Below are 25384 nucleotides of genomic sequence, written 5' to 3'. Positions count from 1 at the left end.
CTGTTTGTTTAGTTACCACAGCAACTGCTGTAGTTATAGTAAAATCTACAGTGAATGTCAAACACATTTCTACCTGCAAAGTAACACGTCTTGTGTCAAATGTGCTAAATTACAGCGATGGTATGAAAGAGATATTCAACTTGGTGCTCTATGCGTTCTCTGGATAATAATGCAACTCAGTGGAAGGTTTAGTTCCACTCCTCTGCCGCGTTGTGGAACACACTTTCCACATCTTTCATTATTTTCCATAGAACGCATAGCCTCTTGTTGATTATCCCTTACGTAAATGTCAAGCAATACCTTGCCATTTAAAAAACAACTTTATTGTATGTTTGTATTCTTTAGAATAAAATATACAGATATTTCTCCAGGTAGGCTATCAGATTTTTCTCCAGGTAGGCTATCAGATATTTCTCCAGGTAGGCTATCAGATATTTCTCCAGGTAGGCTATCAGATATTTCTCCAGGTAGGCTATCAGATATTTCTCCAGGTAGGCTATCAGAAAACAGAGACATTTATTTGATGTATACAGACATCAAAGGGTAGATCAAAGACTTAAAACTATACCGTATGTGACACATGATACTTACTGCTGAAGCACAATCATTTTTTAAGTTGTTTGTTTTGTTCACTGAACAGTTATTTTACCACCTTTTGTTTTCTAAAAAGCGGAATTGTTTGCCTTTTCCTCCTGAACATGTGAAGTTAACATAAACTAGTCTTGTTCTTTGTTTTTCAAACATGCAATTTCTTGACAATGTATAAAAATCGCCACTTTCAAATAAGCAAGTGTGTGTGGGGGTATGTCTGTGTGAGCGTGTGTGTGTTCGTGTGGTAGTGTGTGTTCAGTGGGCCACTCAGTAGCAATGCTCCCCTCGGGTCATGTGTGAGGAAAACTCGTATCGGTCCTGACTGCGGTGGCCACAGAGGTTACACTCAAAGGGGTCTCGGAAGCCGTGGCAGCCCATGTGGATGGTGTACATCACGTGGTCTAGGAAGAGGATGCGGCAGTGTTCACAGCAATATGCCCTCAACTGCTCCCCCTCTCCACTCAGCACCTTGAACCCCTCTGAGGCCATCTCGATGCTGGCCCGCATGGCCTCGTACTGCCGCTGCTGTTCCTCCTTTGCCAGGGGCAACACGCCATTACGCACCACAGGCGTGATGTGGTTGTTCAGGTAGATGAGGCCCGATGCCCCGCCACCTGCCCTCTCTTCATTGTTGCTCTCCGTGTCAGTGGAATCCTGGCCACTGTGGTTGGGGGAGCCGTCCCTCTCGCTGGAGGCTGATTTGGACTTGGCGAGCAGCAGCAAATTCTCAGCTGCGCTGTCCTTGGCTGACAGGCCGTGGCCCCCCGCCCCTTGTCCCTCTGGAGGTAGCTTGTGGAGGGGGTACATGGAGCCAATGACCCCCACTTCAGAGGAGGTTGGGGAGGTCTGGATGAGAGGTCGCAGGGACTCGGCACCCAGGTAGCTGATGGCGCTGTTGATGGCCTGGTCGATGACATGAGGCTGCATCAGTTCCCCGGGGTTGCCCTCGAAGGAGAGGTCGGAGAGACGCTTCCCACCTGAGGATTAGAAAGGGAAAACAGATTAATGTTACAATTCAAATAGAAAATCCTCAGATCCCTTATATCAAACACTAATGTTTCTCTGTAGTTCTAGGTGTCAAAGTTTTTTTTTTTTTAGCTTTATCTAACTAGGCAAGTCAGTTAAGAACAAATTCTTATTTTCAATGACAGCCTAGGAACAGTGGGTTAACTGCCTTGTTCAGGGACAGAACGACAGATTTTTACCTTGTCAGCTTGGGGATTTGATCTTGCAACCTTTCGGTTACTAGTCCAATGCTCTAATCACTAGGCTACCTGCCGCCCCAAAATGGATTGGTCACAATTTTACTGATATTGATTGGTGATTCTCCTTATTTCGAGTTTTCCATTCTTTACATTGTTCATACATTTACATTGTTCTCCTTCGTGTCTCATGGCTGATTACTTTGTTTTATTTGTTGTAATTTTTTACATGTTTTGTCAGCATATTTTTATTAATATATTTACTTAATTTAATTTAAGTAAGAGTCATCTTCAAATAAATGTATAATACACAAAGCGTTAAAGTTGAATTCAATGGAAATATTATGATTGATCAACTTAAATAAAGCTCAAACATTGTTCTAATGATAACAGATTCCAGGCACAAGGGTGATCATGCTGAATATGTGTTGTTTTATTAAATAGCATATTCTGCAGCGCAATTGTGGCAAATCAGAATGCATCAAACTGAAATACGCAATTCTCACATTAGGAACCGAAGTCGTGTGCTTTGCAGTTAAAGCAATGTTTGTTGGTATACAAAGGAAGCAGACTTTATCCCTTACCTACAAACTTCTGTGGCATAGTGCTCTTACGTTTGGCTACATTATTAGCTAGTCTTTCTAGCACCAAGACTCTCTCAGATCCCGTCTGGCTTAAGTCTTCCCTCTGCTCATTCTGGTTGCTTTCTTCCTTTACTACTGGAAAGCAAGACAGAAAAGTAGGTTTCAGAATCAAAGTAGTAAAATCTGACCCGATCAAATGTAGGATTATTGTATAACAGGATCTTGCTAATATTGGCTTAAGCATCCCTGAAAGTTGATTTCTTACAGGGCGCAATGATGAGGATGCTTTTATTGAGAGACAGTTGGTGTACAGTACCTTCAGAAAGTATCTGTCCCCTTTGACTTATTCTACGTTTTATTGTGTTACAGCCTGAATTCAAAATTGATTATAGCGATTTTTTTGCTCTCACCCATCTACACAGAGTTACCCATAATGACAAAGTGATTTTTTTGCGAATGTATTGAAAATTATAAACAGAAATATCAAATTTACATACAGTTGAAGTCGGAAGTTTACATACACTTAGTTTGGAGCAAGTAAAACTTGTTTTTCAACCACTCCACAAATTTCTTGTTAATGAACTATAGTTTGGGCAAGTCGGTTAGGACATCTACTTTGTGCATGACACAAGTAATTTTTCCAAAAATCCTTTACAGACATATTATGTATTTCAAGGCCTACTGACAAACTCAGTGCCTCTTTGCTTAACATCATGGGAAAATCAAAAGAAATCAGCTAAAAACTCAGAAAAAATTGTAGACCTCCACAAGTCTGGTTCATCCTTGTGAGCAATTTCCAAATGCCTGAAGGGACCATGTTCATCTGTACAAATAATAGTCTGCAAGAAAAACACCATGGGACCACGCAGCCGTCATACCGCTCAGGAAGGAGACGCGTTTTGTCTCCTAGAGATGAACGTAATTCGGTGCGAAAAGTGCAAATCAATCCCAGAACAACAGCAAAGGACCCTGTGAAGATGCTGGAGGAAACAGGTACAAAGTATCTATATCCACAGTAAAACGAGTCCTACACCGACATAACCTTAAAGGCCGCTCGGCAAGGAAGAAGCCACTGCTCCAAAACTGCCATAAAAACACCAGACTACAGTTTGAAACTGCACATGGGGACAAAGATCGTACTTTTTTGGAGAAATGACCTCTGGTCTGATGAAACAAAAATAGAACTGTTTGGCCATAATGACCATTGTTATGTTTGGGGAACGCTTGCAAGCCGAAGAACACCATCCCAACTGTGAAGCACGGGGGTGGCAGCATCCAGTTGTCGGGGTGCTTTGCTGCAGGAGGGACTGATGCACTTCACAAAATAGATGGCATCATGAGGACAGAAAATTATGGGGATGTATTGAAGCAACATCTCAAGACATCAGTCAGGAAGTTAAACCTTTGTCGCAAATGGGTCTTCCAAATGGACAATGACCCCAAGCATACTTCCAAAGTTGTGGCTAAATAGCTTAAGGACAACAAAGTCAAGGTATTGGAGTGGCCATCACAAAGCCCTGACCTCAATCCTATAGAAAATTTGTGGGCAGAACTGAAAAAGCGTGTACGAGCAAGGAGGCCTACAAACCTGACTCAGTTACACTAGCTCTGTCGGGAGGAATGGGCCAAAATTCACCCAACTTATTGTGGGAAGCTTGTGGAAGGCTACCCGAAAAGTTTGACCCAAGTTAAAAAATGTAAAGGCAAAGCTTCCAAATACTCATTGAGTGTATGTAAACTTCTGACCCACTGGGAATGTGATGAAAGAAATACAACCTGAAATAAATCATTCTTTCTACTATTATTCTGACATTTCATATTCTTAAAATAAAGTTGTGATCCTAACTGACCTAAGACAGGGAATTTTTACTAGGATTAAATGTCAGGAATTGCGAAAAACTGAGTTTAAATGTATTTGGCTAAGGTGTATGTAAACTTCCGACTTCAACTGTAAGTATTCACACCCTTGAGTCAACACATGTTAGAATCACATTTGGCAGCAATTACAGATTTGAGTCTTTCTGGGGAAGACTCTAAGAGCTTTGCACACCCGGTTCCTACAATATTTACAACTTAGAAAAATTCTTAGAGCTCTCTCAAGTTGGTTGTTGATCATTGCTAGACAGACATTTTCAAGTCTTGCTGTAGATTTTCAAGCCGATTTAAGTCAAAACTGTAACTAGGTAACTCAGGAACATTCAATGTCACCTTGGTTAACAACTCCAGTGTATATTTGGCCTTGCGTTTTAGGTCATTGTCCTGCTGAAAGGTGAATTTGTCTCCCAGTGTCTGTTGGAAAGCAGACTAATCCAGGTTTTCCTCTGGGATTTTGCCTGTGCTTAGCTCTTATTGGTTTATTTTCATCCTTAAAACCTCCCTTGCAGATGACAAGCATACCCATAACCTGATGCAGCCACCACAATGCTTGAACATTTGAAGAGTGATACTCAGTGATATAATGTGTTGGATTTGCCCCAAATATAAAGCGTTGTATATTTAGGACATAACGTTGATTTCTTTGCCACATTTATTTGTTTTACTTTAGTGCTTTATTGCAAACAAAATGCATGTTTTGGAGTATTTTTATTTTGTACAGGCTTCCATCTTTTCACTCTGTCATTTAGGTTAGTATTGTGGTGTAACTACAATGTTGTTAGTCCATCCTCTGTTTTCTCCTATCAAATCCAATTTTATTGGTCGCATACACATATCTAGCAGATGTTATTGCGGGTGTAGCAAAATCTTGTGTTCCTAGATCCAAAAGTTCAGTAATATCTAATACACAACAATACACACAAATCTAAAAAGTAAGAGTATAAATATACATATAGTACCAGTCAAAAGTTTGGATACACCTACTCATTCCAGGGTTGAGCTGCTCTTGCCATAATATGGACTTGTTCATTTACCAAATAGGGCTATCTTCTGTATACCACCCCTACCTTGTCACAACACAACTGATGAATTCCCAAAATCAACTTTTAAGAAATCACACCTGTTAATTGAAATGCATTCCAGGTGACTACCTCATAAAGCTGGTTTAGAGAATGCCAAGAGTGTGCAAAGCTGTCATCAAGGCAAAGGGTGGCCACTTTGAAGAATCTAAAATCTATATTTAGGTTTGTTTAACACTTTTTTTGGTTAGTACATGATTCCATATGTGTCATTTCATAGTTTTGATGTCTTCACTATTATTCTACAATGTATAAAATAGTAAAAATAAAGAAAATCCCCAGAATGAGTAAGTGTGTCCAAACTTTTGACTGGTACTGTATATACTGAATACATTTATTGCATTCGGAAAGTATTCAGACCCCTTCACTTTTTCCACAGTTTGTTATGCTTCAGCTTCATCTAAAATTGATTACATTTTTTTTTAAATCCTCATCAATCTACACACAATACCCCATAATGACAAAGGACATACCCCACAACAAAAAACGGGAATATCACATTTACATAAGTATTCACAACCTTTACTCAGTACTTTGTAGAAGCCCTTTTGGCAGCGATTACAGCCTCGGGTTTTCTTGGTTATGACACTTCAAGCTTGGCACTCCTGTATTTGACTCTGTACTGGCACCCCCTGTATATATTGTTCTTTTTTACTGCTCCTCTTCAATTATTTGTTACTTTTATCTCTTATTCTTGTCCGTATTTTTTGAAACTGCACTGTCGGTTAGGGGCTCGTAATTAAGCATGTCACTGTAATACCTGTTGTATTCGGCGCATGTGACTAATACAATTTGATTTGATTTGGGGAGTTTCACCCATTCTTCTCTTCAGATCCTCTCAAGCTCTGTCAGGTTGGATGGTGAGGGTTGCTGCTAGCTATTTACAGGTCTCTCCAGAGATGTTCGATTGGGTTCAAGTCCGGGCTCTGGCTGGGCCCCTCAAGGACATTCAGAGACTTGTCCCGAAGCAACTCCTGCATTGTCTTGGCTGTGTGCTTAGGGTTGTTGTCCTGTTGGAAGAGGAACCTTCGCTCCAGCCTGAGGTCCTGAGCGCATGATGCTGCCACCACCATGCTTCACCGTAGGGATGGTGCCAAGTTTACTCCAGATATGACGCTTGGCATTCAGGTCAAAGAGTTCAATCTTGGTTTCACCAGACCAGAGCATCTTGTTTCTCATGGTATGGGAGTCCTTTAGGTGCTTTTTGGGAAACTCCAAACCGGCCCATCATGTGCCTTTTACTGAGGAGTGGCTTCCATCTATTCAATACATTTACAAAAATGTTTTAAAAAACGGTTTTCATTTTGTCATTATGGGGTATTGTTTGTAGATTGATGAGGAAAAACATTAATTTAATCAAATTTAGAATAAGGTTGTAACGTAAAAAAATGTGGAAAAAGTCAAGGGGTCTGAATACTTTTCGAATGCATTGTATATGTGTGTCCGATGGGATGTATAGATAATATGGACAGTATATGTATAGAATATGTCGAACTGTATATCTGAAGAATAGTATATCACAGCCATTAAATTCTGCAACTGTTTCAAAGGGCCTGAGCGGTTTCCTTCTTCCCCAGCAACTGAGCTAGGAAGGATGCCTGTATCTTTGTAGCGACTGGGTGTATTGATACACCTTCCAAATGATTGGCTCAAGACATTTCAGCTTTTCATTTTTTATTAATTTGTAAACATTTCTAAAATGTCCACTTTGACATTATGGGGTATTGTGTGTAGGCCTGTGACACAAAATCTCAATTTAATCCATTTTAAATTCAGGCTGTAAAACAACAAAATGTGAAAAAATTCAAGGAGTGTCAATACTTTCTGAAGGCACACACTGACTAAGCAAAGGAGAGTGATAAACCTTTCTGATAATAATTCCCTCTTATAATAATACAAACCTCTGCTCTCTCGGCCCACTTCCTAATGTTGTCAGATCAGTAGGTTACATGTACATCCACCTTCAATGGATCATTTGTATAAGAGGTATTTTAACGTGAGCAAAAGCCACATTCTCTCACTATATTTAACTTTAAGCCGTGTTCCACATTCAGGAAATTATTATTAGATTTAAGCAGAACTGTCCATTCATTTTTATTTATTTTTACAAAACACGAACTGAAAAGATTACAAGGGAAAAGACGTCAGACTCTTATTTATGGTTTGTTGATTCACAGAATGAAGTAGTAAAACCTAAAGATCCGGCATCCAAGAAAATGTATTCTTTACTGAATCATTTTTTTAAAAATTTCCCCCTTTTAGAATAACTGGGTTATGAGTCAACAGAAACAGCCAAAAGCCCTTGTCCAATGCATTATGGAAGCCTTACTGATAGAGATACAGCATTTATCGTGCAGATACATGTCATAAAATGTTGTCCTGACCTGCTAGGAGCATTGTTCTAATTGCAACATTGTTGGTTCATTAACGTTGCTACCAGAGAGAGTCCTGAGTCAACTACAGTGCACAGTAGGTCAACAGCGTGGGCGGAGGTGAGAGACAGACACTAACCTGTATAGATGCTGTTCTGCAGCCCCATACACTGGAGGTAGTTGTGGCACCGCTCCTTGTGTTCCTCCAGAGAGCTACGCTGCTTGTAGCTCCGCCCACAGTAGGCACACTTGTGGGGCTTTCCAACTGTAAGATGTGACATTGCTAGAGCTGTGAGTACTGACAGCAATTTATTGAGAGCGGTGTTCAAGTGCATGTGAGCGGCTCCATAGTACTGTCCATATTGTGGAGTGGTGTGTACTGTATGTTGTATTTTGAGTTATGACGGGGTTGTTTTTCATTCCCCAATACACCCAGGCACATGTTTCATTCACATGATAAATGTAATGGTTTTACAATCATTTCTTTGCAGATGACAGATATGTCTCCCACTCCACAATAAGACAAGATATCCATCTCACAGAGTACACTGTAGGTGTTCTCTCACAATTCCACCTGGTAATTACCATGGCCGTGTTAATTTGGCCCTAAATAGAAGAAAACTGACTGAAACAGGGAGGGACTACATTGACTTGTCCAATAAGAGAAATTCATTTTCTGTTGCAAAATGGTTTTAAAAATGCATGCCCTAATGAACACAGCCCATTTCCACAGCACACTGACCACTACTCCTACCCTCCTAACTCACCAGAGTGGGTACGCAGGTGACCGCTGAGGGCATCTCTCCTGCGACAGGCGTAGTTGCACAGGTGACACTTGAAGGGCTTCTCTCCTGAGTGGAGCTTGATGTGGCGCAGCAGATTGCCTTTCTGGGTGAAAGAAGCACCACACTGGCTGCACTGGAACGGACGTTCTCCTGAGGACAAGAAACACCACACAGCACGCTGTGAGGGCCCTCACACAGGTACAGCTGCCACTCATCTACAGTATCAACACTTTAAATGTAATTGGCAGATTGCCAATGAGTGTTTGGATATTTTTCACTAACAAGCACACTTTTGTAATCTCACAAACACACAACTGGAGTATAGGCATCTGTAAGTTATGTAGGTGCTAACATTAAATAGGAACATTTTCAGCAAAATCTTGTGTTGTGAGCTCAGACACAAAATTACAATAATATAGCAAATGAGTATTTTATTTGTAAGAGTTGGCCTATATGAATGGAATTCTATTTGTTTTAGATAAACAAGGGTTAATGCAGAGTGTTGACAGTGTAAGGTGAATGTACGAATGGGCTTTCTTTTTTGTCATCCTACAGCATGAGATGGACCAATTTGTAGTTTGTATCAGTTTATCAACCATTGGGAGTTTCTAGTTTGCTTTTAGATACACCAATGTCAGCTCAGCTCAACGCGAACAGATACTCCTCAGACAATAATAGGCTAGGTATAAAGCCATTGTCTGAATTTTGCTACGTGGATGCAGGAACTAAAGCATCCCAAATAGCGCCACTGTAGATGTGAATTCGGGGTCACTGTACTAAAAGAATCCCGAGTACTTGAACACAGTGGATGATGGAGGAACTCGGAGCACAACCCAATCAACCAGCCTAGGAGGGTTTGAAAGCGGAGTGACACTCCATTTCTCCGTGCTCTCCCTGGCCCTGCACCTCAGAGCCGAGTACCACTCTGATCGAACAAGAGCCTTTCAGACTAAGGCTGCCAGTTTCGTAATGCACCAGTGCCTGGGTCAATTTGATCTGAAAATCTAATTTTTTCCCCCTCTTCTTTGGCTCTAAAATAAGAGCGGCCCATCACAATGCAAATTCAAGCTAATTTGAATAAAGCGAAGGAAACACTTTGTGTTGAGAGCCAGTCTTCCTGATCAGTGGTTCTGGAATAAACCAATATCCATCCTCTCCGTGTGTTGTGGCATTCTGTGAGAAGGTTTTAATATGGCTTTTTTTTCTCAAAAGGCCCCCATAAAATAAGACTCACCAGTGAAGCAGCAAAAATATAGAAAAAAGGAAACTCATTAAAAATGCATTTCAGGAGCAGACTCACCACAGAATATTTTCTATTTAAATAGGAGGCACTTCATTATATATTTTATTATACGTTCTTTTGCATTTACATTTAGTCTAGTGTTCCTTTCTTCCATTTTGGGTTTCATTAGTTTCTAAAGCTTGGCAGTTAAGTGCCTTTTTAAAAAGTGTTCCCCCCCACTGGTTTGGGTTCATTTCAATAGAATATCAATTTTGAATTTTGAAAAAGTTGTAATACTTGGATAATTGCCATTTTGTGAAGATTCCTTTTCATTGCTGCTGATATCCTGTTTTTCAACTGTGATTTAAGGTCATGTTAGGGACTATATTCATCTTACTTTTTTATTTTATCACACAACAAATAGACCGACCACAAGCATTTTCTCTCTTGTAATAATTTAAAAGGACACTCAGAGAATGAGTCACTCAAAAGTCACCCATACAGAATATCTAGATACTACACATGACACATGACATTAACTAATACTTCCATATTTTACTCTAAAACTCCTGTTGCCAACATTACAGACCAATATATTGACTGTTGCACAGTAACTATGTGAAAATACACCTCTGAAACCCATTTGACCACTACAAACCAATGAAAGCTCTATATTATCCACATCAACTAAATGGAATTGATCTCCTCATGTTAAGCGCTTCCATCATCAATTAACTCGTTTTTACCAAATGAGTATTCAACTGCTTCATTGCACCTCACTTACTGAGAAAGTACATGGTAACAGTTAGCACCTCCAGGTCCTTATCTTACAGAATTCAACACAATTGGTGGATACCTAGCACTGTAGCATGGTATCCTACTTAGTGGTGCTTAGCTCTCCAATATACAAAAACATACTTATTAGGTGATAAGCATGTAATTCATTTCTGTAAAATAGTGTGAAAACCCAATGACTTGTGTTGTAGCCTATGCTTTGCGGACAACTTTGGAGTAAAACTTTTGAGCAAAGATTTACCCTAACAGTGCTCTGTCTATTGCTCTCAGTGTCTGAAGTGAAGATAAAGACACTGACAGAATCCATCTCAGCTTCTCCACTCCACATACACATGATCTCGCTGTAAGGCTACCTACCAGTGAGCGTGGGTGCAAAGTAAGGGCGATGGGTATCGCAGATGGCTTACCAGTGTGGCTTCGCTTGTGCACCATCAGCACATTGGGGCCAATGCAAACTATCCCACAGATATCACACTTGAGCTTCCCGTTGGGCAGGCGAATACCCCCGGCCGAGGAGTAGGGGCCCTTGCTGTCGGGGCCGCCTGCATGGGAGCCGTTCACTTTGGCCCCCGAGGCATCGAGCACGCGCAAGTCTTCCGCACACTCCTCCTCCTCCTCCTCGCCATTCATCATCATGTCAAAGGCGAGCCCATTCTCCTCGTCACTGCGAGCCTCAACTTTAATGTTACAGGCTGGAAAAGAGGGCAGTGGGCCACTGTTTAGAATAGGAGCATGTTTCTGGGGGACTATAGCCTACATTACTGTGTAGAAATATGAGTACATTACTATGTTACTATTGGAGTACATGTATATCTTTGACTGTCTATGGGTCAATATGTGACTATTAGTTTAAGGGCATGTGTCTGTTTCTCTACTTGAATGGTTGTTTTAGTCTATGAATATGTATCTGTGGTGGTATGCCTCACCTCCAATGAACTTACTGATAGCAAAAGTTCATTGCAGAGTGAGAGCATGTAAATCAGCACTTTCTGTGCAGCTATCCTCAATTCAACTTGATTGGCTGAGCACACTAGGGCAAAACCTTGAAACAAATTTGGTGAACTCATGCAGTGGGTTCTTGTGATCAGTGCTCCAGATCAAACATAACAGATGGATAATATATAAATATATATTTTTTAAAACCTTTTTGCTAAAGGAAATAGGGAAACTCATACTGCATCTCTCATCATCACACACTGTGAAAATGACAGCAAGATAAACAGGAAACAGAGACACAGGAAGTTGTGTGAAACGAGGGACGGCAGCGGTGTAAACTAGTCCAACAAACTACGGTAAACAAACACACACACACTAACACTCGCACACCAAACAAGTAAGGGAGAAATAGTAAATGTAAAAAATGTCAGTGATAATCCAAAAATGCTTGCATTCTAAGTGTAACACCATCAAGTGTAACACCCACTGGGCACAGACGTCAGTTCAACATCTAGTTTTGATTAACATTTGGTTTAATTGTCAACTAACATGAATTCACTGTGAAATCAACAAAGAAATTCACCATGTCATTGGATTTAGGTTAAAAGTTGGGTGAAAAAAAGATGAAATGCCCTTATGCTGCTAACGTCTTGCGAATTCAATTCGTTTCCCACATTGATTCAATATCCTCACGTTCAATTTTTTGTTGAAATTATGTGGAAACAACATTGATTCAACCAGTTTTTCTGTCCAGTGGGAACTGTTCTTTTCACTAACTTTGTAACCAGACTATGGCATGACAATCCATTTGAACAAATATTTTGTTTAACCATAATTTAATCAACATCTATCATCTCAATAAGCACAACTATAAAAAGTAGCGGATGTAAAGGAAATGTGACGACAGGCATCTGATTGAGTATTGGAGGGATATCAGGTCAAGTGACTGGTTCCTCAATTTGTTGGACTTTACTTTTAACCACTTAAAGCCTCGACAATCCCTCAACTATTAGCCTGTGATTTGCATGTCATGTTGGTTGATTTCCTCATGTGTCTAACTTGTTTGTACACCCGAAGAGGAAGGAGTGGAAATAATGAAATATAGGAATCTATAGGGAAAAAGGAGAAGCTTCAGACACAGGGCCTACCTAACTGAAATACCAATCATTATGGTGAAGTGACAGAAAGGGAAGCGCAGACAAGGAATTGTAAAACAGTGTAACTGAAACCGTCTTTTGTGGGGACTCTTGTTTTCACTGACACTCCTAGGGAACAAGCTCCCGTAATGCATGATTCATCCAGTGAGATAGGAAAGGCAACTTGGGTGAACTCTTTTTTTTGCTCTCAGATGATACTTCAGTATTAACTGAATACCATCTTGGTGATACTGGATAAAATCAGCCTTTGGTATACAGTACTACGCTAACTACTCAAATAATACGCGCCACCTTGGTGATAGTGGACAGACCAAAGACCAAAATAACGTTAGAATTAGTTACGTTATGCTAACTGCTGAAATACTCTAGGTCCAGGGCAGGCTTGTGAAAAAAAAACTGCTCCTCCCTCACCACACAACATTTTGTCTGTTTGCCTGTTGCGACTTTTCTTTGCGAGTGGACACATAGACCACGACATGTCTTTCTGCCGAGCAGGCGAGATGAGGGAAACACAAACCATATGCTTATAGAAATCTCACACCCGGCACAAAGGAAGTTAGCTAGATGAAAGCAGAAAAGGCACAGATTACTACTGACATAGAGAGAACACCCCGGGCACTGATAACCTTAAAGAGCATATTATCACTAACCACAGGTGCTGAGTTAAGGCCTGCATCTCCCCAAGCATGTTAGGCCTACTGGTCAGCCAGAATCATAGACCTGAGGATTACTGGGTTGTTTGGCTACAACATGAACACAACCATTTTCTTTTTAAACGTCTATGTGATTACGGTAATGAGAGAGAAAAAAGATTTCACTCACAGAAAGTACTCTTGTTGCAGTGGTATTACCCTTTAGAATCTCACTGAGACTTTCTGTTGCCTTTTGGTTCGATATTATTCATAGTAAAAAATGCATCGTTCATTCGACTTAAATGTCTGGCGTTGAAATCGAGAGTCGGATCTAAGTGATTCACTGTTGTTGGTTTATTGCTCTATCTCTTTGTTTGGTCCTTTCCTGTGAGATTTGACACTTGCTTCCCAAAACGAGTAAATCAGGATGTGTGACAAGCATGATATAAAGTACAAGCCCTTCTTCCCATCTCCAATTTAGTCACAACTTCCCCATATGTCCCTGAGAAGTTGCAGCACAGCAGCAGTCGTTCCCTCGGCCTTGCCGATGTCAACGCTGTCTAGCTCAGCTATGAGGAGGTGGGTTAAAGAGGGGCCAGAATGACAACATGAGGGTTGGTGTAGACCACTGAAACTGAAGTATCTTTCCAGAGACCTTCTGTGACAAAACCCTAGGCTTATTTACTTTGCTTGGAAGTCAAAAAAATAAAATAAATAAAAAGTTTAACTAAAGACATCATTTTCAACATTGTAGGCTACCATATACTTAGTGACAGCTCCAGTGTCATTGATTGGATTCACAGGTACAAAAGAGACCACCCACTGAAACGCACAATCTACTCTGACAGAACTAGCAACAACAAAAAAAGGAAACACAGGTAACTGATAACAAGCCATTGATGATGGCTCAGTTATGCAGTGTGGAAGTTAAAAAGAGCCTGTTGGAGGTTCCTGCAACAGAGCGGCTTTTCTCAGTGTCTGATGAAAATAGCCCAGTGTGTGCTAACTCCGCTGTGGGACCAACCACATGTGTGTAAATCCACGTAGACGCCATACTGAACACAATTCCATTGGGTGTGTCGGTTTCGATAAGGAGCCCCAAAAACAAAGTGTACTTTTGCCCACTCTTTCGAAACTCTAACCTAGCCTTTTCGGGAACTCAAAAGCTTACCACTTCAGTCTGAAATAGACAGGATTGTAGTGAAGACTGGATAGCCCTAATTACTCATACCTACTGAAAGAGAAATTGTGTCACCGGACAGGCATACTGTGACATGTCATTTGCGACCCCAATTTAGGAAACTAGGTGTCTGTGTGACTGTACTGACAAAAAATATTTTCAGACAATTTCATTCAGTCAGGCAACCTTTTGTGACAATGTGTCTTGTCCTTCCCACACAAGGGAAATCCTTTTGGGGCTTTTTGAATCGTATGATGAAGGCTGTGTAGGATGAAACTAGAGAAGCTGTGTAGGACAAACCTACAGTATGTTAGCATTGGAAAGTGAATGGAAAACTGCAACAAACAACCTGGCTTTGAGGTCTTGAGCTTCCGTTATAGTTGCAGCCTCCTTGTCTCAGTTACACAGTCCTGCTTGCGTCCTGCACTTCAGGCCAATAGCCTTTGTACCACATGATCCTAACAGATAATAATAACTCCCTGATGCATTTGGGGTTTATCAGAGAGCCAGTGATGCATTGCATAGATACAGCATAACAGCCACTTCCTCTCACAGTGGTGATTAGATCTTTAGGGAGTGCAGAGCAACACATACTCAAAAACACTTACACTCACCCACACTCAAAGACAAACACTTACAAACAAACACGCACACACGCACACACGCACACACACACACACACACACACACACACACACACACACACACACACACACACACACACACACACACACACACACACACACACACACACACACACACACAGTGTTGTCTATGTTTCTGCAGACCTCTCTCCTGATTCAGGACCTCTTCCTGTGTTTCAAAATACTATAAGACCAGATAAAGAGGTTAGGAATCACACAACACATCCTTAAAAAACTAACTCGCCAAAGAAGACACTATAACATTTTATTTCTGATGGAATATGGAATAATGTCTGTAACCACAATCCCAAATTGATTGACAATTGTCATTCATTTTTCTTAGGTATGTAAAAAATGTTGACTGTCTGACTGAAATTCCTATGGCATGGTCCCCATTGTGCATCAGTGAACATTTTTGTCATTTGAGCAGTTTTCCCTAGTTATGTCAAATCCGGCTAGTGAAATGACTAATCATAGGCTAACCACAAAGACAGTCATATGGAGAAAGAACAGCCTGACTGGACTGAACCTATGGCCTCCTCTTCCAGCGCTAGCTCAACTGCAAACTTGCACAAAGCCCTAAAAAAGGAGCATTTATGATAAACAAAATAAGTATAGTCCATGTAATGCTTCAGAAAGTCAATCAATTGGTGGCTCATGGATAAACCTTGGAACTGCAGCTGCAGGAGGTGAAAGCCTCAAAATATTTTACGCTGATTTCACCTCAATGCTGACAGACGTTGTCACATTGACTAAGTGACTTTTGATGAGGATAAATGTGCACTTCATGGTCAGCAGGGCAGTTACAAAAGATTCCTGGCGCATGTCGTAAACTATGGCATGCTGGCGAGAGTTGGAGTTCCTTATGTGTGCTGCTGAGTTAAAAGCTTGACAGTTGAAGTGAAAGTGGTGAGTGTGTTTGCAGGTGCGCTGGCTGTGTGGTGGTGAGATGCACTGGTGATGTGCAATGCTGATCTCCGATCTTGGCTCTGCTCCTGAAGTCTTTATCTCCTGGAGTGTTGAAACTGCCTGATGGCAAGTTCTTCTTAGGAAACTCTTGCACATCCTATTTCAGTTTCCTCTGCTCCGACATGTTGTTTCTGACTAAATGCAGCCTTGACGCACAAGGGTAAACTACACCACACAGCTATCTGGAAGCTAATATGAAAGGACGTTCCATTTTTACACCACAAATTATAGTAACACTTATCGTGTACCCCAGTTATCACAACTACTAACACGTCCCATAAACCTACCATAGATATTGGTTGTATGAGATGTTGTACTTTTACGTATACAACATGATATGGGGGGTTCACAGATGTTCTCATGAAGCAAAAAAATTGAATTCCAGAACTTCATCTGGTAAATGCTGCCTGGTGTCCCCTGACATGCCAGTCATGTCCCGAGTTTCAATTAACTTGTAGATCAGATAATGGTATTCCCTGGCTTAATTTAGTTACATCCTCATATCAAGGCCACATTAGCCATTCCTTAAGGTTTTGCACATCATGTGACGGATGAGAGAAATGTCCAACCGTTCCTGCCAATGACCTAAATGCATCAAGACTACATGTTCAAAAGGACTAAGCTCGATTAAGCGCTAGATTGCAACTAATGAGTGGAACTAAGGGATTTGTTGTTCATGTGCTAACTACTGGTTGGGATACCGTTACAAAATTGTTATTTTACTAACACAAAATAGTTAAGTTACCGACACATTTGTTTTTATGAAATGTAGTTTTGGTTTATTTTACCATTAAAAAAGAATAAGAGGGTGGAACTTTTGCTGTTGTATATCTAGTGCAGGCAGCTGTAACAGGCATGTAATTATTGTAGATGTATTCATCATATGGCATTTATTAATATATTATGATAATTGTTCTTTTTATTTTCATTATGAGTAGTATGGACCATACTACTGCTTTTGTCCTTGTGACGGTATACATATTTCTGAAGTTCCTATGGAAACTGCTAGGTTTTGGAGCACACGGGTGAAGGTTTGATGGCTATACTGGTCTAGGTGTAATAACTGGTTATAGGCCTACTGATGTGGGAGTGGCACATTTAAACATATGTGGCACAGACTTATAGGAACTGTCACTCACCCATGCCTCCTTTGTCACCCCTATTGTTGTGCTGTAAATTGGAGCTGGCAGACAGGTCCTCTGGGACGGGCATGGCCTCGTCTTGGTCCTCAGACACATCATTGGGAGGGGGGCTGTCCCTGCCTGCATGGATAAACACCAGAAAACACCCATTAGTCACCAGAACATGGTTCGTTATTGCTCATATGGTAGAACCGTAATCATCTATAATCCATTATATGTGCTGTGAATTGTGCCACTCGACTTGGGCTCTGTGCATCTCACTCTGAGGTCTGAAAACAGTGCCTTTTACCTGGCGTCTGAGACATCTCCTGTGCCTCCTCCGTCTCCATTCGGTGCAGGTACTCTAATGGGATAGAGAGAGACAGAGATGTAGATGTGTTTAAATTGTATCAACGGCACAGCAGGGCTGAAAAAGACAACATTATAAAAAGCCACAACTGACGAAAGCTATGACCTCTCTCTTTACAACTCTGTCACCCTGGCAAGATCCCTTTTGTCACACCGAAAGACACACCGCTGTCCCATTACATTACAACGAATTACAGACATTTTCATTACATGTCTGACAGAGAGGATGGGCTGGGAGAGTGGCTTGGCCCTGCATGACGGGCTATGGTGATGAGGAGCTTTCAGACCACATTTGTTATTTATTGTTAATTTCCTGCCACCTAATCATCCAAAAACGCATACTGACTGCTGCAAAATTAAGCAGAAAATTCAGTGGCCCAAGGTCACTGAGGATACGGCTGTTTGTCGTGCCCAGCTGATCGACGCTCATGTTCACTCTAATTTACTGAGCATGCACCGCTGAGCGCGCCACTACCCGAGCAAAGACGTGTGCGAGAGGTGCAACCATCAGAAACAAAGAGAGAGGAGAGAGAGAAAGATAATAAAGAGAGGGACCGTGAGAGAGAGATAGAGACAGAGATGGAGAGAGGGGGGATACAGAGATAGAGAGGGGAGGGAACCAAGACAGACAGGGAGTGTATCAGAGAGCGAAAGTAAAGAGAGAGAACCAGGGGACAGAGAGAGAGATAGAGGAAGGAGAAGGCCAAGGGGCACCTAAGTAAGTTTCTTTCGCACAAGAGGAGGGAATTTAGTGAAGAAGAGCACATCCCCTGGCCAGGGGCCTGCTGCATATCTGAGGAGTCACCAGTGCGCGTGGCCCCATTAATAATGCATCCACCTCAAGCCTGCAGCAGATGGGCACAACAGCCTCAGCCTCGGCTCCGCCACTTCAAGAAGGCCCTTGGTGGAGCCGCTTTCCCGGCCCAGCCAGCCACACAGGGAGAAGTGAAGCTCCCTAAAATAGCGAAGCGAGCCCGAGGGAGAAGGGGAACCTAGGCCTTCCTGTTTTACTGACAGATGGCTCCACACATTTGGAACAAATAGTGGGAAGCCACCAAGCAGCCCCTGCTGCGGTCGCAACGCCCAATGTTCAGCGGACAGGCGAGTCAAGTCAGAGGTTCGACAACCCACGAACACCCAGGACCCAAGTGGGGGAGGTGGTGGTGGGTTGGGGAGGGGGTAGGAAGGGCAGAGGTCATTGGTGCAGAAGATGCTGGCGCAGCGAGCACAGTGGGTGTTAGATGCTGGTGTGTCGATACCAGGACTAGGAGGCCCTGCCGGCACCATCATTCTTTAGCATCTGGAGTTTGGAGGTCGGGAGGGGGTGGTATTCTCATGTGCCTTTTTTTCTGGGCGGATGGTGCGAAGGGAAATACTGATGGTGTTGGTGGGGGACTTTCACAGAAGTGAGAAATGCATTCCCATGTTTAACCACAACACAGTTGTTAAGGCATTCAGGAAGCTGTATATTCACCCAAAGTAACACTGTTATTCCTTTTAGTTATGCTAGATTACATTCATTTTATTTTATTTGTTTTATCATCGTTTTGTTTCCTGGTTCATTATAAACCACAGGTGTTTGTGACAAAACCCAATTAGTTGAATATCTTAATGATATGTTATGTTGTAGTTCATTTCTTGTTGACAATTCTCAATATATTTTGTGTTTTGTGGATGGTTTCATTCAGACATTATTTCAGAATGACACCACCTTAGTCAAATATGACAAAACAAGGCACTAAGGACAACACCTGCTTTCTGAAAGTGCCTCACAAAGGGCAGGACGAGTCATGGCAGTGGGTCTGAGTGCGCTCAGTAAGGGGAGGAGAGGCAGGATGAGGGCTGTGGGTTCACAACACCCCCAGTCCTAACTCAAGGGAGTGTGTGTGTGTGTGTGTGTGTGTGTGTGTTTGTGTGTGTGTGTGTGTGTGTGTGTGTGTGTGTGTGTGTGTGTGTGTGTGTGTGTGTGTGTGTGTGTGATGGATGGCGGGTGGGGTGGAAGGGCTGTGCCGAGGAGGGTGCGAACACACGACAGGGAGCAGGGTGGAGACTGAAACAGTCAAACCGTTAAACAGCCAAAGTGCACAACAACAGCAAACTTTGGATACTGTGAGGAAGTAAAAACCGACTGACAGGATTTTATAATGTAAACTATAATTTGGCAACACATATTTCTCCTTAAATGTCAGGAATATCAACATAAAACATATGTGAATAATATGGGCTCTATGTGAATGAATAAAACATTCATATGAAAATCAATACAATCTGAGGGGTGATATAGAACATTAGGCTGAGTTTCTAATAACTTTTTTTCAAAGTAAAGTCAAACAAGAATTATATCATATCAGGTATCATTATTGAAATGTTTTTTCCCCCCTCAAACTATTATAAGTATATGCTGCTTCTGTGAGAAGTGTGATTAAAGACGGTACTTGAAAATCATAATTTGTTTCTCCAGAAAATCATTCATTTGGACAACAAATTAAGAACAGTGACTGTTGTTGCTAATTTATCCCCCCAAAAATAATGTAATCAGCTTGATTCATTTCATATATTTTGATACTGAGATGTAAAAATGAATATGAATTACTTTTTGTGTATTGAGACCCACCTCATTCATTCCAGTGTGAAACAAAACAGTATTTGTGCCACAACTCACTCATGCCTTAGCAACGACCCACCTGTGGGTCCCAAACCACCATTTGGGGAACCATGCCCTACTACATTATACCACGTAACATAACACTCAAAACAGTCATCGTTTTCATTTTTTTTTAAATCTGAAAATTATAGAGAGAATACTCATTAGCAATTAATGAAACGTGCAGCCATAAATTGAAAGATGATAATCGTACTAAGCTGATGTTTTGGCACCTATTGTGGGTTAGAGGGGCTACAGTATAGGGGCATTGAAAGGAGTTTCCTTATTGTCCTCATTTGCATCTGACACACTTCATTACACCGGTATTCAGTGAGAATCATTTTAATAACAGCCTTTCTTTCTCCGTCTCCTTCCTCAGTATGCTAATAACAAGGATGCTGATGTGTCCACAAACGTGTATTTGCAGCATTCCAACCCTCCTCAATAGGAAGAAGCAGATACATCAAATGTCATTGTGCTAAGGGGTGGGTTGCAATTCATTGCTTAATTTACTAATAGTAATTGAAATATATCTTTTTTTTTTCTTGAGGGTGAGTCCATTTGTACAGGTTGCTGTGTTTTTAATTTTGGATTCGTTTTTAAAATGAACGTTTCATTCAAAAAGTAACTCAGCAAATTCCTACCATAATAAGGCCATCGCCCAAGTTTTCACATTGTTTTCTCATCTTTTCCGTAGAACAGAAACCTTTGAGGTGGCAGTGGTTTGCTTGAAAAGAGCAAACCTTGCTATCAAATTGAAATGCAAGTGTTTGGCTGCCCTAAAAAAAAAAAAAAGGTGAGTAGCCTAACCTTGTCAAATGTCAATGCTGAATGAGGAGGTAGGCTATGCTGCCCTATAAAGGCAAAACGCAGTAACTACGAATTTGGTCATAAATGTTGAGTTGTTCAGAAATGGCCAAGGGTGTTTTCTGATTCATGTGGTGTATAGTTTCCTGACACAAGAACAAGCCAGTTGATTAAAATATATCATGGAATATCAGAAACTGCTGTCTGTCTAGACATAAAAAGATTTTGAAATCAGATTTGCAGTAAAAAATAAATAAAAAACGTAGTTACTGCGTTTGGCCTTTGTAGGGCAGTTTGGACTGTCAACAAAATGGAAATACCATTGTTAACAACAAATTAAAATCAAGTTAAAACAAGATCAACATTGCTTTTGAAGTTTTGTGAGGACAATCTAGACAATGCAGTAATGAAAATATGATATCTTATTATTCCATATTATCCAAATTTAATTAGCCGACTTGAGTAGGCTTTTTCATTGTTTATGGTTATAGTTCTACATAACAATAATAACATATCATACATGTTGAAGCTTGTAAAATGTTGTCCCAGCGCACAAATGTGTGAGGAAAGTATTATGGAGTTGTTTCCTCATTATTTCTCTTACAATTAATATTCTATGGTGATCTTGTTGAATGTCAGTTTCACAACATGTTAACAGTAGGCTATACTTGAGCCCTGCCCACCAATACTATCAACACACATGTCAGGTTCGGATCAGATCAACCAATAATTCAGACCGTCTTGGGTATCTTGAAAAGGAATTTTGAAGTGTGTGTCTTTTTCATGTAACTTTGAAAAGGGCATAGAAACAGATTACATTTTTCATACTCTCGGCAACGCAGTTATAGCCTATTTCCTGTCGCTTTCATTGAGGACTGTTCAGATCAATTTTATACATGCTATTTAAATTGACTTGGTTTCATTTGTAATAATGGAAAGTGGACTTCTGAAATAAGAACTCCAGCTTGAATGTCATGATGTAAAATGGTTGGTAGACTTCAGATATTCATTCTGGATGCGCACAGTTGCAACAGGTGGCAATCTGGCACGAAACGTGAAACGAGTCTATAGGAAACTTTGAAACCAAGGAAATGTATTTTTTTGTTTTTATGTTTATCCTAATTATAATAGGATTAATTGTCAATGGCAAGACATATAGCCTACTGCTTCGATATGGTTGAGATAATTGTGAGCAATTCCTGTGATCTCCTAAAATATGTTTGGGAAAGGAGGAAAATATTCCATTATTCCATTATTTTCCAAAGAAAATACATTCGATATTAATTATAATGCGTATCAAAACTGTATAACATTCATGTAACATTAAAATGTTCCTTCATTTAGTCAACTCGGTTACATTCACCACTCGCGTCACAGGATTTCAGACGCTCACACTCACGCACCTGCCCCAGACGTCAGGACAATGTTTTCCAATCTGTTTAACATAGTTCGTTTTTTAAAGAGTAACGATATTTCATTTCTTACCATTTAGAAATACGAATAAACACTTTAAATGACATTGAACTTAAACAAAGCATCGTGAAAGTTACTCTACCTGCTATTCCTTGAGTTTGCAATATGAAGTTCTTCCAACTCCCCCCCGCTCCATGTGCAGAAGTTCGAAGCGCTGCGGCAGCCCCATGGAACTCTGCCCTCGGTCCCTCCCCTCTCCACTGTACTTCCTCTTTCCAGCCTAACATTTCTATGTTTCTGTGCTCGACTGAAGCATTTTGCTTGCTTTTATCCAGAGGCCGAGTCTGCTCGGGGAGTCGATGCAGCAGCCCTTGGCACTTGCTTTGTGTCCTGCAAATAAAAGCTGACACCCAGTAGACCATTACTGGCAGCCATGCATGAGATGGGATGAGGCGCACCAGGCTGGGCGCACAGGAGACTGGACGATTCATTGTTTATTTATTTACTTCGTAGAGAAGGATGGGGACTCCTCACTTGCATTGGCAGCGCCCCTTCAGTCACCTGTTCTGGCATGCTATAATAGCCACAGTGCGATTAAAATAACAAACTGTGTTGGTTTCCCGATTATATTCGAACAACTGTTGTGACTGCTTACATTGACAACAGCCGACAATCATTGTAGAAAGTTGCGTCCTTCCTTTTGCTTATGTATCAACAAATGAATACAGTCTCATATACTTACCTATACGTGTATACTATTTGAACACTTATTTCATTATTTAAAAAATGCACAATTTAATGACATTTCGGGAATGTAAGCTAATAGGCCTATAGGCCTAAAAAGGCTATCACCCAAGTTTTCACGTTGTGTACATCCTTTCAGTAGGACAGATGCCTTTGAGGTAAAATAGGGAAAAGGGAGAAAAGGGAGCTCTGCCAAGATCAGGCGATGAGTTTTGAGGACAATGATCTGTTCTAGAAGTGTCGTTTGACATGATTTATTTCCAAGCAGCACTGCCATTGGAATAACGGGAAGAAAAGTAACGTGCGAAAACACCTCATTAGAATTTAAACAGACTCATAAAGACAAGCATCCCATTGACGCAATGATACTGTGTCTCTGTAAATCAGCCGCATCCTTGTTGAGGGATACCTCGGCATGTCCCTGCACAGGCAGACTGTGCACAAGGGTGAATGAATTGTTGAAGTACTGCCTTTCTCTTCGCTCTATAATTGCATTTTTTTTGTTTCTAGTGCATTGAATTCATATTCTGCCAACATAGTAGAAACATTTCAGCCAACATAGTAGAAACATTTCAGCCAACATAGTAGAAACATTTCAGCCAACATAGTAGAAACATTTCAGCCAACATAGTAGAAACATTTCAGCCAACATAGTAGAAACATTTCAGCCAACATAGTAGAAACATTTCAGCCAACATAGTTTAGGGCCCATGAACTTTTCTTCTTTTTCTCAGAATTCATAGTAGTTTGTCAAATGTATATATTTTTTAAACTGACATGTTCAGAACATTGGTTTATTACAGTGTTGAATGCACGTATAGGATATTGCCTCAAATTATTCAAAGCCAAATCTTTTGTGGATTAATAATTATATAAATTGTCAATAAATAATGAGTAATATACCTCTTATTTTATTCAAACAAGTGGGCTCATTTTGTCTGCCATGTTTTGTCATTATAATATCTTAAATGACGTTTCGGGGACAGGGAATCTTTGCTGCAAGTATGCTAGGAGAAAAGTGACAGTTGTTCCCCATTATCCCATTATTTTCTGACCTTTCTGAGTGGTATTATCTGTGGAGATGCAGCGTGTTCTGGATAGCTGAGTCACCTACAGTGGAAGGCAGCCCTTATCTACAAAACAGCATAACATTCACAGGCAGTTGGTCTGGTCATGGTGCAAAAGAGGAACTTTTCACAGGAGTGTGTGTTTTTTGGTCTGCTGTTTCCACATGTCAGTATGGATTACAACAGTCTCCAAAAGAGTTATATTGATCCAGCCTCTATAAAAGTATCTTCAGCTACAGTACAGGTCAAGTAAGGAACTTACTGTGAGTGAGAAGCCAATGTTAATAGTTGTGTCATGGCGTTAAAGGCCCCCCCATAGCCCAACTCCTGACCTGAGGCCAGACAGAGGGAATCCTGGATCAGAAGCGTGACCCATGACAACGCACGCTCCAATCATAACCAGCAGAGGAGCATGGTCTTCCCAGCCGTAGAGATACCAACCTATCCCAGTGACACAGCAGATCTTCTCACTCAACGTGTGTGGGGCTTACACCAGGACACAAGGACACAGTCTAGTTTAAAGAGAGGTTGAATCCAATGTTTGTGTCACAATGTTTGCAGGTGGTACAGTTTTGTTTTTGACCACCACTATTTTTGAAACTTTCAGTAACATTAATAAAGCCAACAGGTAGAATGCGTTTTGATGGGGTTATAATGCATTGTAAAGACATTGAATAAACATGGGTATTTAAACAAAATGTTTTGATCCTGACTGGATAAAAGCCCTTTTCAGTCAGTTAAACATTTTCTACACCTTATGTGTCACACGGGACTAGGTGGGTGAGGAAGGAGTCAGGCGCAGAGAGTTCCACTGGGAAAAAAGTGCTCTTTCATAAGGCACACAAAATTAGACAAGCCCAACAACACAGGGCGCGGACAGTAAAAGTGACCACCCAAAACACAGGGTGCCAAGTCCAGAAAAGACACACCTCTACCTAAAACGCACACACATAACATAAAGACAAAACAAAAGGAACTAAGGTCAGAACGTGACAATATGATTTTTTCTTGCGCTGATGGTCAGTGGCCAGGAACATAATTACAAAAAAAATGTTTAGACTGCAAATTGGCCGCAAGAAGCCCAAACAGTTATAATATTTCACTAAAACACAATCATTTCAAACCTTGTTTACATTTGTATACAATCACATATACAGTATCTCTCTATTATCCATGGGAAAATATTTACAAATTAA

At 40.9% G+C, this 25384-nt stretch overlaps 1 protein-coding gene and 1 long non-coding RNA gene across 7 annotated transcripts; one reads left to right on the top strand and one right to left on the bottom strand.

Moving 5' to 3' along the window:
- Window positions 1-386: 386 nt before the first annotated feature.
- Window positions 387-22838, bottom strand: LOC112252822 (DNA-binding protein Ikaros-like). 6 transcript variants are annotated; one of them, XM_024424456.2, is made up of 8 exons: window positions 22520-22838; window positions 17455-17508; window positions 17163-17285; window positions 10913-11197; window positions 8471-8638; window positions 7843-7968; window positions 2378-2512; window positions 387-1568 (listed from the first exon to the last, which is right to left on the bottom strand). In XM_024424456.2, the coding sequence occupies exons 1-8, from the start codon at window positions 22797-22799 to the stop codon at window positions 859-861; spliced, it is 1881 nt and encodes a 626-aa protein (XP_024280224.2). In that variant the 5' UTR covers window positions 22800-22838; the 3' UTR covers window positions 387-858. The 6 variants fall into 6 exon arrangements, with proteins under 6 accessions (XP_024280224.2, XP_024280225.2, XP_024280227.2 ...); XM_024424457.2 differs by having other exon boundaries at window positions 2378-2509; XM_024424459.2 differs by lacking the exon at window positions 10913-11197 and having other exon boundaries at window positions 22520-22835.
- Window positions 11508-24826, top strand: LOC112252824. The gene is made up of 4 exons (XR_002953894.2): window positions 11508-11797; window positions 20537-20642; window positions 20855-20953; window positions 24496-24826. It is a non-coding gene; the product is annotated as an uncharacterized LOC112252824 (long non-coding RNA).
- The last annotated feature ends 558 nt before the right edge of the window (window positions 24827-25384 follow it).

This window comes from Oncorhynchus tshawytscha, linkage group LG06 (assembly GCF_018296145.1).
Source record: "Oncorhynchus tshawytscha isolate Ot180627B linkage group LG06, Otsh_v2.0, whole genome shotgun sequence".
Lineage (NCBI taxonomy): Eukaryota > Metazoa > Chordata > Actinopteri > Salmoniformes > Salmonidae > Oncorhynchus > Oncorhynchus tshawytscha.
The sequence above is the reverse complement of the archived record's forward strand: the minus strand, read 5'-3'. Positions and strand labels throughout refer to the sequence as shown.

Bases quoted from the DNA above. Each gene is read 5' to 3' on its own strand.
- LOC112252822 (XM_024424456.2), bottom strand. From the start codon at position 22,799: ATGGTCTACTGGGTGTCAGCTTTTATTTGCAGGACACAAAGCAAGTGC. The intron at 8,639-10,912 runs GTAAGCCATCTG...TCTTGTCCTCAG, and splicing joins GCACAAGCGAAGCCACACTG to GAGAACGTCCGTTCCAGTGC. The intron at 1,569-2,377 runs GTAAGGGATAAA...TCTAATCCTCAG, and splicing joins TATGCCACAGAAGTTTGTAG to GTGGGAAGCGTCTCTCCGAC.